This window comes from Pseudorca crassidens, chromosome 19, assembly GCF_039906515.1.
Source record: "Pseudorca crassidens isolate mPseCra1 chromosome 19, mPseCra1.hap1, whole genome shotgun sequence".
NCBI classification, from domain to species: Eukaryota; Metazoa; Chordata; class Mammalia; order Artiodactyla; family Delphinidae; genus Pseudorca; species Pseudorca crassidens.
Window position 1 is genome coordinate 4,347,834 of NC_090314.1, and position 16,724 is coordinate 4,364,557.

Consider the following 16,724-nt stretch of genomic DNA (forward strand, 5'->3'; position numbering starts at 1 on the left):
TTCATCCAATGATGGACACTTAGGTTGTTTCCATCTCCGGGCTGTTGTAAACAGAGCTGCAATGAACGTTTTGGTACATGACTATTTTTGAATTATGGTTTTCTCAGGGTATATGCCCAGTAGTAGGATTGCTGGGTCGTATGGTAGTTCTATTTGTAGTTTTTTAAGGAACCTCCATACTGTTCTCCATAGTGGCTGTATCAATTTACATTCCCACCAGCAGTGCAAGAGTAAAACACTCATTTTAAAAGTGAGTTTCCAGGCTTCCCTGGTGGCACAGTGGTTAAGAGTCCGCCTACCGATGCAGGGGACACGGGTTCGTGCCCCGGTCTGGGAAGATCCCACATGCTGTGGAGCGGCTGGGCCCGTGAGCCATGGCCACTGAGCCTGCGCGTCCGGAGCCTGTGCTCCGCAACGGGAGAGGCCACAGCAGTGAGAGGCCTGCGTACCGCAAAAAAAAAAAAAAAAAAAAGTGAGTTTCCTGTCTGTAAGTATTACCCTAAGAAACTGATGTAGGCATTTAACCTAAGTTTATGATTGAATTAAGAAGGAGAGAAATTACGTCTTTGTTGAAGTTGCGGTGTTCCAAGCCCTCTCCTCCCTCCCGAGCTCCTGCCTGGGGAGTTGTGGGTGCGACCCTCGCCCCAATGCTCCCCGTGAAGGTCGACTTTCCCATGGGTGTAGACAGAGCACCAGGAACCATGGGGACCCCCGGGAAACGAGTGAGGAGAAACAACCCCTTCCTGTCTTGGACAAGCCCTCCCTTCCCCACCTCGCCAGCTGGTGATCTCGTAATGGGGAGGGTCTCACCGCAGCCCAGAGAGAGCAGCACAGACTCCCTCTTTTCTCTCAGGCAGAGGATGGGCCTTAAGTCCTGCCAGCAGATGACAGGGCAGCCTTTTGTCTCTGCTGCGCCCGCCCCACCCGTCCCCACTGTCTGTCTCCCGCGCTGGCTCCTTCCTCCCTGGGCTTTGGCTTCCGCGTCCGTGGGCTGCGGTGGCAGCACCCGTGTCTCAGGGTGGTGGTGACGCGTGTGTGAGCTGTGCCCTTGGGAGTCACAGCTTTGTGCTCGCTGGAAACTAAACTAGAAAATGAACACACAGGGGCCTGAGCTCCTGCTCTGTGCCTGGAACAAGCCAGGGTGGGGAGGTTCCTGGCCACAGGCGGGTCTGGGGTGTAGAAGGCCTAGGTCCCCATTCTGCGGGCCGCAGAGCACCTGCCCTGCTCTAGGTGTCCAAGAGGAACCCCTGCCCACAGAGCGTCCTGCTGGGGAGGGCGAGCGGGGAGACCCAGGCTCTCTTTCCTCCCTGAGGGAGGGGCGGGGGGGGCGGGAGTGGGAGTGTGGTCTGAAAGCAGGAAGGAACTGGAGGACTCTAGGGCCCTCTGTGGCTGGCGGAGCAGGTGCCAGGTGCGGGGGAGGGGCTGGTGAGCCGCCCTGGGGAGTGGAGGCCTGTGTGCGGGGAGGCGGGGCCTGAGACGACGCTGGGAGAGGAGCCGCCCACCGGGGCTTCAGCGCCAGAGGTGGGTCGGAAGCCCCAAATCAGGGTGTCCGCAGGGCTGTATCCTCTGAAACCCGCAGGGGAGCGTCCTGCCTGCGGCTTCCCTGCTTCTGCTGGTGGTGGCCGTCCTTGGTGTCCCGTGGCCTACGCTGCTGCCCTCCCCTTGTGTCCACCCCTGCGTCTCTTCTCTGCTTGTAAGGACACGTGTCATGTTGGATGTCGGGGCCCACCGGCTCCAGTGTGACCTCAGCTTAACCGTTAACAAATGAATCTGCAGCAGCTCTGTTTCCAAATAAGCTCATTCCGAACCCAGGGGTCAGGACTTCACAGCCTTGGGGCTCAGCTGTGCCCCAGCCCCCGGTCAGGGGGAGGCTCTCTGTGGGCTGAGTCTCCGCTTGGGCGGCAGCACAGGCCACTTGCGGTGGGAGGGTGAGTTTGGGCTGCCGGGGGTCGGCACCATCCAGGCCAGGCCGGGCCCCAGATGTTCTCTCGTGACCTCGGGCCGGATGGTCCAGGAACGTTGCCAGGTGTAACAGAATCTCAGTGAAAGCCATCCAGAAACCAACGCGTCTCACCTCCTTCACAGCCGCCACCCTGGCCCAAGCTCCCACCATCCTCCCTGGACCGGCCAGGTGGCGTCGCTGCTCGGCTTGCACCCTCCTGAAGGCCCTCCGAGAGCCCCCGGCGCCACCAGGGCCCTTCCGTCATGGCCCTCTGGGAGCTCTGCCCATGCCAGCCCCTCCCCCTGCACCCAGGCGAAGCCCCCACCCGCTCTCTGCTTGGTGTCCTTGCTGCCGCCCAGGCCCCTCTGCAGTGTCTCTGTCAGACCTGAGCACAGGACAGGCTCTCCTCACCCTGACCCACCTCCCCTCTGTGTGTGTGTGTCTTGTCCCCCCTCACTGGGACACAAGCTCCAGGAGAGCAGGGACTGGCCTCAGGCCTGGAGACGCGCCAGGTGTGGCGTGTGCGAGTGTCAAGGACTGAGCGCACAGAGCACCTCAGGGCTCTGAGGCTGGCTCTGAGTTCCCCTCCTGCTGTGAGTGGCGCTGTGACGTCTCTGGGCCCCGGTTCCCTCCTCTGTGGGAGCGAGCGATGATGCAGAGCAAGGCCTCAGATCAGCCTCGACCCTCGTGGCTGGGGCGCCTTGGCGAGCCACCTCACTTCCGGGCCTCAGCCCTGGCCTTCGGGGTTGGCGGCAGGACCCCGCCCGGACTGAGGGTCCAGCGAGGCGCCAGGTGTGGTACACCTGTCGCGTGCCAGGCACTCCCACAGGAGCTGGTCTGATCCTCAGGACAGCCCGAGGCGGTGGGGACTCTGTTTCCGTCCTGCGGGTGAGGAAGCCGCGGTGTGGAGGATTGAGCAGCTGCAGGGCCTGGGTCTGGGCCCATGCTCGCAGACGCCCCCTCTCCCGGGGCCGAAACAGCGCCCTGGGTGGGGCCCATGCACGGCAGTGAGTAGACGCCCGTGGGTGAGTGCCAGGGAAGAGCACGTGTTTGTGTTTTCTGGGTGGAATCGCAAGAAAATGTCAACAGCTGTTTCCTCTGGGGAGAGGAGTGGGGGCAGGAAAAGAGGGGTGGCCCTCGCTTCCTTTTATGCTGAAGTCTTTAAAACAGGCTCTGGCATCTCCCCTCCCCCATCAACGTGGCGGTGAGGACAGGCTGCCTGTCATCCTACCTGGCAGAGTACACAGCAGCCGTCAGGACCGTCTCACCCCCGCCCGCGTGCCTGTCTGCCCACTGTCGACACCGAGACCACCAGCAGCACGGTCGCTCGGAGGTCCTGCCCCTGCAGTCGTACTGTGCTCACGACGCTGATGTGCTGAGACGCAGGGCCGGCCATCTTGCAGAGTGGCCCGAGGTCTGGATTTGTCCACCTGCTGCCTCAGTCCTCGCCCTGTTCTTCTGTGAACTGGAATCAGATGTGGAGTCTGCATTGAAATCCAGTTGGGGGGGGGTTGCCAGGGCCGTCAGGTGGTGGGCGACGGGCAGGGCTTGGCCACGTCCCCCCTCCGCTATGAAGTCTCACGTCCCCCCCTCGTCCTGAAGGTCACCCGGCTGTGGTGGTCCTTCAGGCGCTTCACATCTTGCAGCTCTTTGGCTTTTCCACAATGTATTTATGGTTTTTTTCTTTTTCAATGTTAACCTGGGGTGATTTGAGCTTATTTTCTCCTAATTTGCCTCGCTTGACTAAAAGCAGTCTTTCCTCTTCTGCCTGTGAGCTGGGAGAGGGAGGGCCCTGGAGCGTCTCCCTGGGGAACGGGCTCAAAAGCCTCCACTCTGTGTGGGAGTGTCCTTGGTGGCCGAGGGTCATCGGTGACTCGGGAAACGGCTGGTGGAACACAGGAGGTTGTCGCCACATTGAGGAAGACCCAGTAAGCACTTCGCTGCAGTTCAGTAACAAGGAAGGAACCTAGCTGGACCGGGGAGCTAGTCACTGGGGGGCAGAAGCTGCCCCTGGGCTCAGTGCCGGCTCCCCAGCCCCTCCTTCAGAGACCGGCAGAAAGAGGAGGGTGGAGGCCCCGGCCGCCAGAGCCACGGTCCTCTGCCCATGGAGGTCCGGGGCCAGAGCGCGTACCAGTCCCTGGTTTCTGCCGTGCAAGATGGAGGGGGCCGTCTGGTGGCTGTGGACAGAGTGGAGAGCAGTGACCTGGGCAAGGCCTGGCCCCCAGGTTGGGGGGCTGCTGTGTCTTGGGTCCTCCTGACCCTCCCTCCCTCCCCCACACTTCATAGACGTGGAAGCAGAAGCCCAGAGAGGTGGCCATTCGTGTGCGGTCCCCCTGCTGCTATAGGGTGGGGACGGGACGGGAGCCCCAGCATCCCCGTCAGCTGTCGGGCACGGGGTTGTTAGGGTGGTGGCAGTGCTTGGATCCAGATGGGGTCTTCTTGGAGCCCCGCTGCCTGGCGACCTTGCGTTCTTGCTAGGTTGTCAGACGTGCCTCGTGTACCCCGGCGACAGCCTGCGTGCTAGGGCTTTACGAGAAGTCCCCGTGCAGAGCCGCCTCTGGGCCAGCTGGGTCTGCAGAGTCTGTGCCCTGCACTCGGCGTCCGTGACTGCAGACACCGCTTACGTGCTTTCTAGGAACACTGCAAAACGTAGCCAGCGAGAAGCAGCAATTTCCTGTTTTTCTATTACCTTGTCTGCTTTGCTTTCTTCTTTTGAAATTCCCCGACCTTGCCCATCTGAAGTGCCTTTGTTTTAGGGGCGCGTTTGGGGACCCGTGTGGGTCGGCCGGTCCCTGGAGCAGGCGAGCGAGGTGAGGTCGGGAGGCCCTGCAGGAGACGCCAGCGGTGTTTCTGGTTCTCGTCTTAGCCTGTATTTTGCGGGAGCTGTTGGGCTTGTGTAGGCTCCCTGTTCAACCTCCCCTGCCGAGCTTTCTCAGCCAGGGTAGCAGACTGGACAGGGTGAACGGGGGGCCCACTGAGCAGGTGAAGGCTTCGTGCTTCTCCCCACGGGCCCGTCTCAGCTGCAGGAGAAGGGTGGTGACACGCTTGCTCGTGGAGTGATTTGCTTGTGCGCATGGTGCCGGTCTTCCCTCGAGAGGGTGCTGGGTCAGAAAGCAGCCTGAGACCCGAGAGCGGCCAGCCCCTTGAACCCCTGCTTCTTCCACTGTCCCCATGAGTTGTGGACCCTCGTCACACAACTCAGATCGTCAGAGTGGGGCGAGGGCCAGGTTCCGGGGGTCAGAAGGGCCCATTCAGGCCCCTCTCACCACCACCTCTGTGTCCACTGTCCTGTCCTCGGGCACAAGAGGCCCTTTGTGGAGACGAGATGCTGTCACTAAGGCAGGAACGTCTCCGCCGGATGCCTCCCTCGCAGCTGAGACCGCCGTGTGCAGCTCAGCTGACGCTGTGGGCTGGTGGCTGTGAATTCTTCCAACTGCGTGACTGAGAGCCGTGCCTCCTCTTATGAAAACCACAGCGTTTAGGGGAATACCCTTTGTCTAATTTCCATACTGATGTGGTGAGCTATTTCCGAGTGTGCCGGCCACACGTTATTCCAGCAGCGTCAGCTGTGTGGGGTGCAGACGTGCACGTTTGCATTTGAAGCTGGGCTGGCCTCGCAGCTGTGCCGAGAGGCTCGGGGGACAGGGGGGCCTCACGTCTCTGGCAGGCCCTGCGCAGAGCCCGGCCCATTCATCCGGGTCCCACCGTTAGGCCAGTTTCGGCTTTCCCCGCCAAGACGGGGCTCTCTGTTCAGGGGGCTTTTCGGGGTGTGGAATGGGGTCTGAGGTCTTCTCCTGTCTTCACTCCTGGTTTCCATCTGGGAGTAAATGAAGGGCGTCGGATGCGCCGTGCTTGCTGTAAGCTGAGGCTTTTGGGAAGCAGCCTCAGAGACTCTTACCAGGAAGGAGGCTGGGAACGGGCGGCCGAGTGGCTGTGACCTGGACGGGAGAGCCACGTGCGCCACAGGAGTCCCCCCACACTGTCCCCCACGACTGGCCAGCTTCCTTTGTTCCCACCAGTCTGGGTGGTGATGTTGCTTCTAGAGCACGAGGAAGCCAGAGCTGCCGCCTGTGACGGGCAGAGGTGAAGTTTGGAAACAAACCAACCAAAAATGTGCTTTTGTTTTGGTATATTGTTAAGAAATAAAATTATTAAGGTAGATTTGAGGACATTCTGTTACCATCTAGCTTTATTTCTTAAGAAATGCTTTGGAAAATCTAATTGGGGCGACGCACTAGGCTGGGATTTGACTTGATTTTATTTAGAAAAATATGTTGGTGTTTTTTGGATAACTGCAGCATTTTGCTGTTTGACCTGCTCACTAGCTTAGAGTAGACATGAGGCAATTGGTTGCTGGCTTTTTTTTTAATGTTTCTCTTGGTTGACAGTAAATCACAGTGGACACACTGTGCTTCAGGCCATGTGATTGTCCCAGATGAAATCTCGCTGCCGTGTGTTGTACGTGTCTTTCCTAAATTGTAGGACAGAGTGGTGCCGATTACAGCCCCCGCCCTGCACTGCCCCTGCAGCCTCGCCTGTTCTCCTGTGGGTTTTTCCAGGACCCTAACTGCATCTCGCCTCTTCTCCCGTTTTGCTCACTGTAGCCAGAGCCCAGCCGTCTAGAAACCTCAGTCTCAGGCATCATTCCCCACCGTTCACTCTCTCCCAAAGAGGCAGATCCTAAGGGGCAAGCGTAGGTTGGAGATTCGGGCAGAGGTAGCCTTTGCGTGAGTGCTGGGGGCTGGGTCTGCTGGAAGGGATGTAATGGAAGAGGGCGGCAGACGAATATACAGCCAGAGCGTCTTCAACAACTGCCCCTCGGCCATGCGGTGGGATCCTCCATCTGCCCGTCCCTCCATCTGCCCATTTATCCACGCAGTGGGCGTTTGCCAGCTGCTTTGTCAGACTTTGCGGATGGACGTGATGGTGGGAAGACGAGCCTGGGCCCTTCCCTAGGAGCACCTTCTGACATGACCCACCAAACTGCAGAATAGGGGTGCTGGGAGAGAGGGAGTGCTGACCCAGCCCTGGCGGGAGGCCGGCCCCGGAGGACCAGAGGGAGGACAGGGCAGGGGCACCCGAGGCGGTGGCTCCACAGCTCTCCGGGTGGCAGGGCTCGCGCTGAGATTTCCTGTCCTGGGGGGCGGCGGGCAGGGGTGGCGCACTCTTGGGCTGCTGCTCCCGAAGCTTCATGTCTGGTTTCTGCGGGCGCCCAGGCTCCCTGGCGCAGGAAGCGTGATGGTGCGTAAGCCCAGCGTTCTCCACATGTGGGGCCCAGCCTGGCCACAGTGGGGTTGTGCGAAGACCCCTTTCTTTGGGAACCAGCTGGGAATTCACATCTCATCCCTTCATCAGAACTGCTTCATCAAGGCGGGTGCTGCTTCAGATGTTTAAGCTAGATTAAGTACTTAAGCAAACAATGGCTGCGTATGTTTTTTTTTTTTCAAGTCAACATGCAGTTTTACTTAAAAAACAAAAATTTTCAGGGTTACTGCAGAAATGTTTGGTCTTCATTTTCCATGTCCTTAGGACCGGGAGATACGGTGACATTCTTACACATGCGAGGGGGGTTCTTGAGAGGAGCGAGTCCACAGAGGCCATGTCCTTCTTTGAATGATCTTTGACCCAGCTTTTCCAGAACTGTGCTCTCGACGTTGTAAAAACTCAGCCCCTCTCCTTGAAGCCGTGCAGTGGAGATAGGCTCTGACTCCTGAGAGGCCTGAACTGGCCGCCCAGGGCGTTTGTCCTGGCGAGCACTGCGTGGCTGGCGTAGTTGTGACGTTCCTTGGCTGTGCGCACAGCATATTCGCAGAGCCCCGTCTCCCAGCCAGGGTGGCCCTGTGGGTGTGAGATGGGAGCGGGCGGCAGGCCAGGGAGCGCTGGTCCTTCACGCTGACTTTGCCTCCCCCGCAGCCACCTCCCCACGGGTGTCCTCAGAGCTGGAGCAGGCGCGGCCGCAAACGAGCGGGGAAGAGGAGCTGCAGCTGCAGCTGGCGCTGGCCATGAGCAGAGAGGTGGCCGAGCAGGTGGGTGCCAGCAGGGATGCGCGCCCCTGTGGGGCGGGGCCCGGGCGCACTCACACGGACGAGGGGCTCTCGCTAGTTGGTCCTGGGGACGCATCGGTCAGAGGTGCTTCCTGGAAGCGCTCCCGCGCGCTTGGCTGGGCTCCAAGCCAAGTGTCCACAGCCCTCATCGCCGAGTGCGGACCACAATCTGCAAGGTGGGTCGAGAGCATCTGGACCCAGAAAAGGATGAGACAGAGGCTGGGAGGAAATGCCCAGGAGATGAGAGTCTGACATTCAGACGTGGGCATGTGTGCAGTTTTTCTTTTATAAGCACACGTTACATTAAGATGGAGAAGGAGAGGGTCTTCCCTGATGGTCCAGTGGTTAGGACTCCGTGCTCCCAGTGCAGGGGGCCCGGGTTTGATCCCTGGTCAGGGAAGTAGATCCCACATGCATGCTGCACGGAGCGGCCAAATAAATGAATGAATGAATAAATAAATAATAAATTTAAAAAAAAAACAGGTTTTTACAAAAAAGATGGAGAATAAGGGAAAGGAGCAGCCTTCAAAGGGGTCGGCCCTTGGCTGCCGCTTTCAGGCTGGACTTGCTGCCCTTTGGTTAAAAAAGGCAAAGGAGTGCAGCGAGGCCTGCGGCCCCTCTCGCCTGGCAGTGCTGTTGAGAGACAGCGGGGGGTCGGATGGAAGAGGCAGGTGTGGGTCCCGCGGTGACTGGAATATCCCAGAGGTCCATGTAGCGACCAGCTCCCGGCAGGGCCCCTCTGTCCACTCAGGACGTGCGGCCTGCCGTCGACGGGAGGTGCAGAACTCTCATGGGGAAAATGGGGCAGACGGACGGGCCAGCCCGTTGTAGTTCCTTGCTCCTGTCTTATGGTGAAGACGCAGTGAGTGTGTTTACTTATATTTAATCATTGTATTGTATAAAAAAGCTAGGTCGGCCCAGTCTTTTTATATATGCTGACTGTGCCTTGAATAAATATAAATTAAATATAACGAATCATTTCTGTTAGAAATCATAAAATATAAACACACACTCATTTTCTGGAAGCACACACAGTGGGGGCAGGGTGGAATGACCTGTGATTTCTGTCTTCTTTCTAATTCCTTTCTGGGTTGTTTGTGTTTTATAAGGAGACATATTGCTTCTACAGTTAGAAAGAATTTTGAAGTCATTTTCATTTTGAGAAAAAGTATTTTCCAAGTATTTCCCTTCCCCCATCTGGGTGGGCACCCCCCCCCCCAACCGGGCACACCTTGGGGTGGGAGAGGCTCATGTCCACGTCGTCCCCAGACCCTCCTTTGAAGTGACGTGCGATACGGCTTTGGTTTCCGGCTCTGGCCAGGAGGGCCTGGCTCCTGGGGATGTTGTTGCCGGGAGCACCAGCTTCAGGGTCCATTGTCCTCTACAGGAAGAGCGCCTCAGGCGGGGAGATGACCTCAGGTTGCAGATGGCCTTGGAAGAAAGCCGCAGAGACACAGTTAAATTTCCAAAAAAGAAAGAGGTGAGTGCTTCACGGGCTGGGCGTGGGGGGCAGGTCAGTGTGTGAGACCCTCCTGGGCCCGACCCCCAGCGGCCGTCACAGCCAGCGGCAGTGAGGAGAGGGCGGGTGACACACACATCCGCCCGAGGGGCTGGGCCCTCCCCTGACCCCACCTCAGTTCCGTCCCCCCGACCCCCACCCCGCGCAGCGCCAGCCGCTGCTCCACAAGCCGCTAAGCGGCAAGTGCTTTGGGACAGTTTCCTGGCCCAGGGTAAGCCGGCGTCCTCCTTACTCTATGCCGGGCTTCCTACCTGGGACCTAAAGGTGAACTGGACGTGGCTCTGCCCCTGACAACCTCGTCATCCTGTCGGGAGACAGACCCTCCCGCAGGGCCAGGGCTCCAGTGGCCTCCCTGTTCCAGTGCTGCGGGGTCCCTGAGGGCAGCCAGGCTGGCTGTGGGAGCAGGAGGGTGTGGCGGCCCCCGGGAGAGAGCCCTGGATGACGCTGGCAGCTGGGGGGCCGGGCGGGTCAGGGGGCCGTGTCTCGGAGGGAGGCAAAACCCCTGTTCTCCTGGGAAGCCCCAAGGACCTGTCGACAGACGGCGGGCGCTTGGCACACAGCAAATAGCCGGTGTGGGTGGAGCCTGGTCCTTACTGAGAAGCGGTGATGGGGGGCGGCGCAGTCCCGGGTCCTCTGGGCCCTCCAGAAGGCCTCTGCACTGGGAGGGGCACAGGCGGACGTTGGCCGCAAGGGCAGCAGGGTAAACTGTCCTCTTTCTTCGGTCCTCGTCTCAACAGCATGGCTCCCACCCGCAGCAGACCACGCTGTTGGACCTGCTGGACGCTCTGCCCGGCGCGGGCCCTGCTGCCCCGAAGGCGGAGCCCTGGGGCCCTTCCGCTTCAGCCAGCCACACCAACCCCTGGGGTGCTCCGGCAGCCCCCGGCAGCACTTCGGACCCCTGGCCGTCATTCGGTAAAGACCTCCCTCGTACGCCTCCCCTGCCCGCCTGCTGGACGGGGGAGTGGCCGCAGGGCGCGCAGCCCCCTCTCGCCTGGCAGCGGTCTGAGTGGGTCTGGGTGGTGGGGGTGGGTGTCCAGGCCTCCGCGGGACCCGGGGCGCCCCCCGGGGACTGCGGTCAGGGCTCTGCTTCGTCCTGTTGTGAGTGGTTTTCTGCTTTGGGAGATTTCTTCTCCGCTGCCCTCACGCCCCGGAGAGGGCTTGTCCCTCCTCCCGGACATGCGTCAACTCTCTCAGCCTCAGAATTGCACCCCAGGTTAAGAAACCGTAATACACAGCGTGCAATGTCTAAATCATCGTGCTGTAATTAGCCAGAAATTACGGCGTGCTCAAGTGATCGCTAATGAAAAGGGGACACGTTTACTGTAATTCTTCTTACCTGTCATTTAAGCAACAGCAAATCAGTTTACGAGGCTAAATGGATACTTTAAAGTTCTGCTTAATGCCAAACGTAAGGTGAACTTGTGATAGGAGGTTCGGACAGGAGTGTGGCGCCCTCTGTTTAATTGGGGCCGAGATCTTGGGCACGTGGGCTTCCGGATCGCTGGGCACGGGGCTTGGCCTCCAGGCTTTGGGCTGGTTTCCCACCCAGCCTGCTGCTCTGGGAGGCCCCCCGGGTGCTCCATCAACCCTGCTGCCCATGGCTGATCCGTGGGCTTCCTGTCTTGCAACCTCGAATGTATATTTTGCGCCAGTTTGCTCGTGTCTCTTGGGGCCTCTGTTTCCCCAAACCAGAACCATCTTTTGTATCCGGCTCGGTCCCCTGGAAGTTTGCCAAAGTGCACCGAATACCAGGCTCTGTCCTGCCGTGCGGGGACCCAGACAGGAGCAGGTAATGGCCCTGCCCTCCAGGCCCTGGCAGGTGTGGGTGAGTCAGGCCGCCAGCCTAGTAGCAGTGCTATGTGGGCAGGGCACCGGGGGCCGTCTTTGCGTCCATCCTGGGGCAGCAGTCCGGCGGGCGTGAGGCGTGCGTCTTGGAGGAGTCTTCAGGGAGGAGCAGGCGTGGCCGGGCCCCGAGGAGGCGTGGGTGTTCCCGCAGAAGGCTCGGCTTATTACAGGTGTGAGGCCGTGCGGTGCTGTAGAGGGCCCAGGGCTCGGGCCCTGCTGGTGTGAAATGGGCGGCAGGGGTAGGGGTGGGGGTGGGGAAGGGGAGGGCCAGGCGGGCGTCCCTGCCCTTGTCCTTGGGGGATGCTGTTGGCCTCAGGGCTGGGCAGAGCCCCACAGCCGCTTTGGTGGGAGCCCTCTGTGCCTTGGGGCCAGTGCCCTAGAACTGTCGCTCACCGGAGGCCACAGCAGCCCCGCTTGTGTGCTGTGCCCCCCGCACCCCTCTGGGAGCACGCGTGGCCACACGAGGCAGGTCTGCTGGAAACGCCCCTCGGCTCTGCCTATGGGGACACGGGCCCTTCCAGGCAGCGGCTCGGACTTTTCTTTAAATCTGCAAACAGTTCTTGTGACAAGTTACGGGTGGGGAGTTCTTCAGGAGAGACTCTCAATCCCTTTCAAAGTCGTATGGGGTCAGTAAGCAGACAGGGGGTCTCCTCAGTGCCGGGGAGAGAGCGTGGTCCCTCCAGGAGCTGGTGAAGCCAGCGGGCTTGAGGAGCGCTGAGTCCAGTCAGCGGCTGCTTTTGGGAGGGGTTTGGGGGTCGCAGTGGTGGGAGAGAGACAGACTTTTCCCTCTCTACCTTTTTTTTTGTTTAACTGTTTGACTTATTTACCAGGGGGTAAGTATCACCTGGTCAGGAGAGAGGGAATACATATTTTTTCAACCAGCTAGTTTGCCCAGCCCTCCCATTGGCTGGTGGACAGGGCTGGGCTCTAGAGCTGGGTGTCCTGACTGACCAGGCACCTGACCCTCGTGGGGAGCTGGGGGGGTCTCCTGCGGGTGGGGCAGGACCACCTCCAGTGGTTGGGGTTCTCACACCTGCAGGCAGCGGAAGCCAGCAGCCGGGGAGAGGCAGCTGGTGCCCAGAGGCAGCTGAACATCACATGGGAATCCTGCCCACGTGGTTCTGCTCTTCTAAATTTTTTTTAATCAAGATAAAACTTACACAACATAAAATTCACCATCTTACCCATTTTCAAGTAGACAGTTCAGTGGTTCCTAGCCCTTCATGATAGCGTGCGGTTATCAGTACTGATCCCAGGATTTTCCATTGCCCCAGAAGGAAACCCCTTCCCATTAGGCAGTCACTCCCTGTTGCCCCTCCCGCACCACCAGTCTGCTTCCTGTCTCTGGAGTTGCCTGTCCAGGTGTTTCGTCTGTCATGGGATCACACAACACATGGCCCTTGTGACTCCCAATTAGCATGTTTTCAGAGTTCGCCCACATGATAGCACACATCCCTCCTTCATTCCTTTTTAATGGCTGAATAATATTCCATTTTATAGACATACCACATTTTGTATAACCATTGAGCAGTAAGAGAAGGTTGAAACCCGAGATTGTGAAATCAAATTTTTAAATGTTGACAATGAATTTTAAAAATTAAGAACATGGTTGGAGCTAATCAAAATGCACCTGCAGTGGCCATGTGTGGTTGGTTCATGGACTGCCACTTTGCCGTCTTTTGCTACTTGCCCAACCCAGGGCCGTCTCCTCGGTTCTGATGCACTTGGCATTTTTACCAGTGACTTGGGGAAAACAGAGCATCAAAGCCCAGAGAGGCTGTTCATTCCTCTGAGGTCACACAGCAAGCGAGGGGCAGGCTCAGTGCTCATGGCCCCCAGTCCTGGAGTCATCACGCCATCCTGGACTGCCGCTAAGGCCTTCTGTGGTTGCTCATGTCCGGGAAAGGTCCCCTCAGACTGCAACAGGGAGCGAGAACCGGTGTTAAGATGTTAGCTTGCCTGCTTCCTGCGTCCCCTGGGCCTGTGTGTTTTCACGTGGTTGGGGTCACATCGTGGGTACGTGTAGACATTTTCTTCCGTACACAGGGAGCCTTTCCAGGCATCAGTCGAAGCTCTAAACGTCGGCTCCCATGGGCAGTGCTAGCGCTCTGCCCTCAGCAGCGCTGCAGGACGCGGCCTCAGCCCCGCTCCCAAGCTCACTGGACCGTGGTGACCGTGAACTTGCTTCCTTCTTCTGAGACGCCGCTCTGGAGCGAGACACAGTGTCGGGCTTACTGCTTAGTCTGTGGTAGAATCTGCCAGTGTGTGTTTGGGGAACACCCCACCACCCCGAAACAGCTAGAAAGATCAGAGTCTCTTCCCCAGCACTGTGGGATGCGCCCTCTGGATGAAAGAAGCGCTGTTGTGAAAGCCGCCCTCGGTAGCGAGCCCTGCCTTTACCAGCTTGTGCCAAGGGGCCCCGGGAGGAAATGCTGGGGGCCGGGAGGAGGGAGAGCGGCGCCTGCCAGGTCAGCAGGGCACTTCCTGCACCTGGCAGACACAAAGCAGCCGCCTGGGACAGCAGGGCTCAGGCCTGTGATTCCGACAGCCTTGGCCGGCTCAGCCCCCGCCCCCGCTCACTCCATGACCCGCCATGTGACTGCTTCCCTGTCCCATGAGGCTCGTCGTGGGACAGGGGCTCAGGGGGAGCCGGGCACGCTCCCTGTGAATGGGCCCTCGGTCCTAGCCTCCCCTCCTCTCAGTCACTCAACAAGCGCCCATTTGTCGGGTGTGTGGCCCTGCCGGGGCTGTGGTGGGCGGAGCACAGCGGGGTCCATCGTGTCCCACGTGCGGTCAAGAGGGCAGTGCCCGAGGCCCGGGGCGGTGGGAGGCCAAGGAGTTCCAAGACGGCCTCTGCCTGGCAGGGCAGCCTGGCCCCCCTTACATGCCGGCTCCTCACGTGATGCTGTGCCCTGCTGTTTGGCTAGTGGGCACCTGGCTGTGCTTGAAAACATGGCTTGGGTGTCCTGCTCGGGGAGACAGGGTCACCCTGTCCTCAGGACCCCTCCTTCCCCATGGTCGCCAGCTGCCCGTGACCCGCGTGCTAGGTACAGTCGCCGGGGCCGTGTTCCTCTTGCAGGGCAGGGCCTGGGCCTGGGCCGTGAGGGCCAAACGATGCTCAGAGGAGCGAGGTGGTGCTGAGGGCCGCCTGTCTATGGCAGGGTCCGGCCCCACCAGACGTCCGTCTGTCCGTCCAGCCTGCAATCCGAGCGGCCCAGGAGCTGGGTGGTTCTCCCGCACCAGCTGCCCATCCTAGCTGCTCGGGGAGCCTCTAAAAATGCACATGCCCAGGCCCTCCTTGGCATCTGTGTGTGTGTGGGTCAGTATTCTACTCACACCCCCAGGGGATTCCCAAGGGCCACAGCTGAGAACCGCTGGCCTGGTGCCCCCTGAGCTGCGTGGTGAGTGAATCCCTCTGAATCAGAGGCGTTTGTGGACTCTCTGCGTGGGCTGTGCAGAGTCGGGGCAGCTCTAGCTGTGTGTCTACACCTGAGTCAGACATTTACCCGGAACCTTCCAGAAGTGCTCTCCAGCGTCGACGGTGCCCATGGTGGAGCCCTGAGACTCTGTGGGTCCCTCAGGCCCCACCAGTTGCCAGCACCTTGGTGTGTCAGGTCCTCTCTGAGGCCCGGGAGAGCGGCGTGAGCTCGGCCCCCGTGAGCAGGTGCCCGTGAGGGGGCTGCAGGGTGGGGACCGTGCCCCCAAGCGGGCCGGGGAGGCCGTCTGATGGGCAGGACGCCATGTTGTACCCAGTGGGGATGGGTAGCTCTGCCCTCAGGCCAGCTCGACCCAGTGGCTGAGCCGGTGTCACCAAGACCCAGGCCCCCTGCTCTGCCCCCACCCACTGGGCCCCTCCCCTCTCCCTTTGGCCTCAGAAGCTCAAGGCCTGGGTGACGGCTCTGGGTGCTCACAGCCCGGGGATGGAGAGGATCTCCCTGGACCTCATGGACCTCTCTGGGGTGCAGGAGTGGGGAGCTGGGACTGGGGGTGGGCTGGTGAAGACCCTCCCCTGTTGCAGCGCAGGGTCCGCCCGCTCAGACCGGGACTAGGGAGTGGTGAGGGGACAGTTCTCCCGAGGAAGATCAGGGGATCCCTCCAGAAAAGAGGAGGTGGGTGCTGGAAGGTGACCAGGGGTCATCTCCCGATGGGGGCGCGTCTGCCCAGCGGTCAGGCTCAGGGGAGGAGTGCAGGGCTCCCAGTCCGGGTCCTTGGGCACAGACGCGCTGGGATGTGAACTGTGAGCCCGCGGTTCTCGCGGGTGCTGCTGAGCGGCAGAGGTCGAGGCCCCACGGGAGCCAGAAGCAGCCTGGCACCAGGTCCGGATCCTCTGCGACCTCCCCGTCCTGCGTCCTCTCCGTTGCGTCTCGGCAGCTCTGAAGACACGTCCCAGCTCTTCTAACCTGCAGTCCAGCTCCCTCCCTGACGCAGTTTCCACCCTGGCAGCTTCCTCCAGTTGAGACAGGAAACCAAGGCCCCCGAGGTGCTGTGTTGGGGGCAGAGCGAGGGCGCACCCCGGCTGTGTGACTCCAGCTGGGACCAGGTATCCCGCTGGCCGAAGTGGGCCCGGGAGAGTGGGGTCCATCCCAGGGGAGGTTCTGCGTGAGACACTGGGCGGACGGGAGTGAAAGGTCGGAGGAGCTTCTGGAAACCTCAGGAGGGTTGTGGGCTTGGGGGCAGCGGCTGGAGAAGCCCCAAGTCCACACCAGAGCTGGCCGGCCGCCAGTGGGTGACAGGCGTGAGGCTGCCCTGGCTCGTCCGTCCTGGTCGCCGTGGCAAGCCTGGGGGAGGCCGGCCGGCGGCGGTGCGTCTTCTTCAAAGCCAAGGAGCCCCTTTCACGGCCGGGCCCCGTGCAATGCCCTGCCTGGGGACGGGCCCCGGGCGCTGAGTCCACGGGCGTCAGGGAGCAGTGCCCGGTCTTTTCACCCCGCCTGGTGCCCCCAGGAGCTCACTGTCCAGGGAGACTCCTGGTAAACGAGTAGCCACGGAGCTTTCTGGAGAGTGCTCCGGAGGAGTTGGGGGCGCGTGCAGGCAGAATGGGGACGTGGCTTTTTGGAGCTCCAGGAAAGTAATGTTTGAAAAGATAGCGACGGAGGGCTTTCAAGAATTGTGGCGAGGGGCTTCCTCTCAGAGCTGGGGAGCCTAGTGAGCCCTACACAGGGTAGTCAGAGAAACCCACACCCAGACGTGCAGTCAGGAGACTGGAGGACAGCAAAGGGAGAGGACATCAGAGATGACCCCCCGGGAGCAGAGAAGAACGGCAGTCAGGCGGGTGGCCGAGTCCCAGCAGTGATGAGAATGTCCTCAGGGCCCACCGGGAGAACATCCTTCTCCTGAGAGCAACGGTGACATAGAGAAACCACCGAAAACCTCACCC

General features: G+C 60.2%; 1 protein-coding gene across 10 annotated transcripts in view; it reads left to right on the top strand.

The window, feature by feature from the left end:
* EPN2 (epsin 2) overlaps positions 1 to 16,724 on the top strand; it is a 96,285-nt gene that overhangs the window by 41,559 nt on the left and 38,002 nt on the right. For 8 of the 10 annotated variants that reach the window (XR_010937620.1, XM_067716623.1, XM_067716617.1 and 5 more), the window contains 4 exons: positions 7,856 to 7,968; positions 8,738 to 8,848; positions 9,374 to 9,466; positions 10,243 to 10,417. Coding sequence is in view for 9 of the 10 variants with exons in the window: in XM_067716623.1 (XP_067572724.1) it covers positions 7,856 to 7,968; positions 8,738 to 8,848; positions 9,374 to 9,466; positions 10,243 to 10,417 (492 nt within the window). In the remaining variant the exon portion in view is untranslated. The remainder of the gene's footprint in view (positions 1 to 7,855; positions 7,969 to 8,737; positions 8,849 to 9,373; positions 9,467 to 10,242; positions 10,418 to 16,724) is intronic. The other 2 variants (XM_067716625.1, XM_067716622.1) reach the window with 1 other exon arrangement.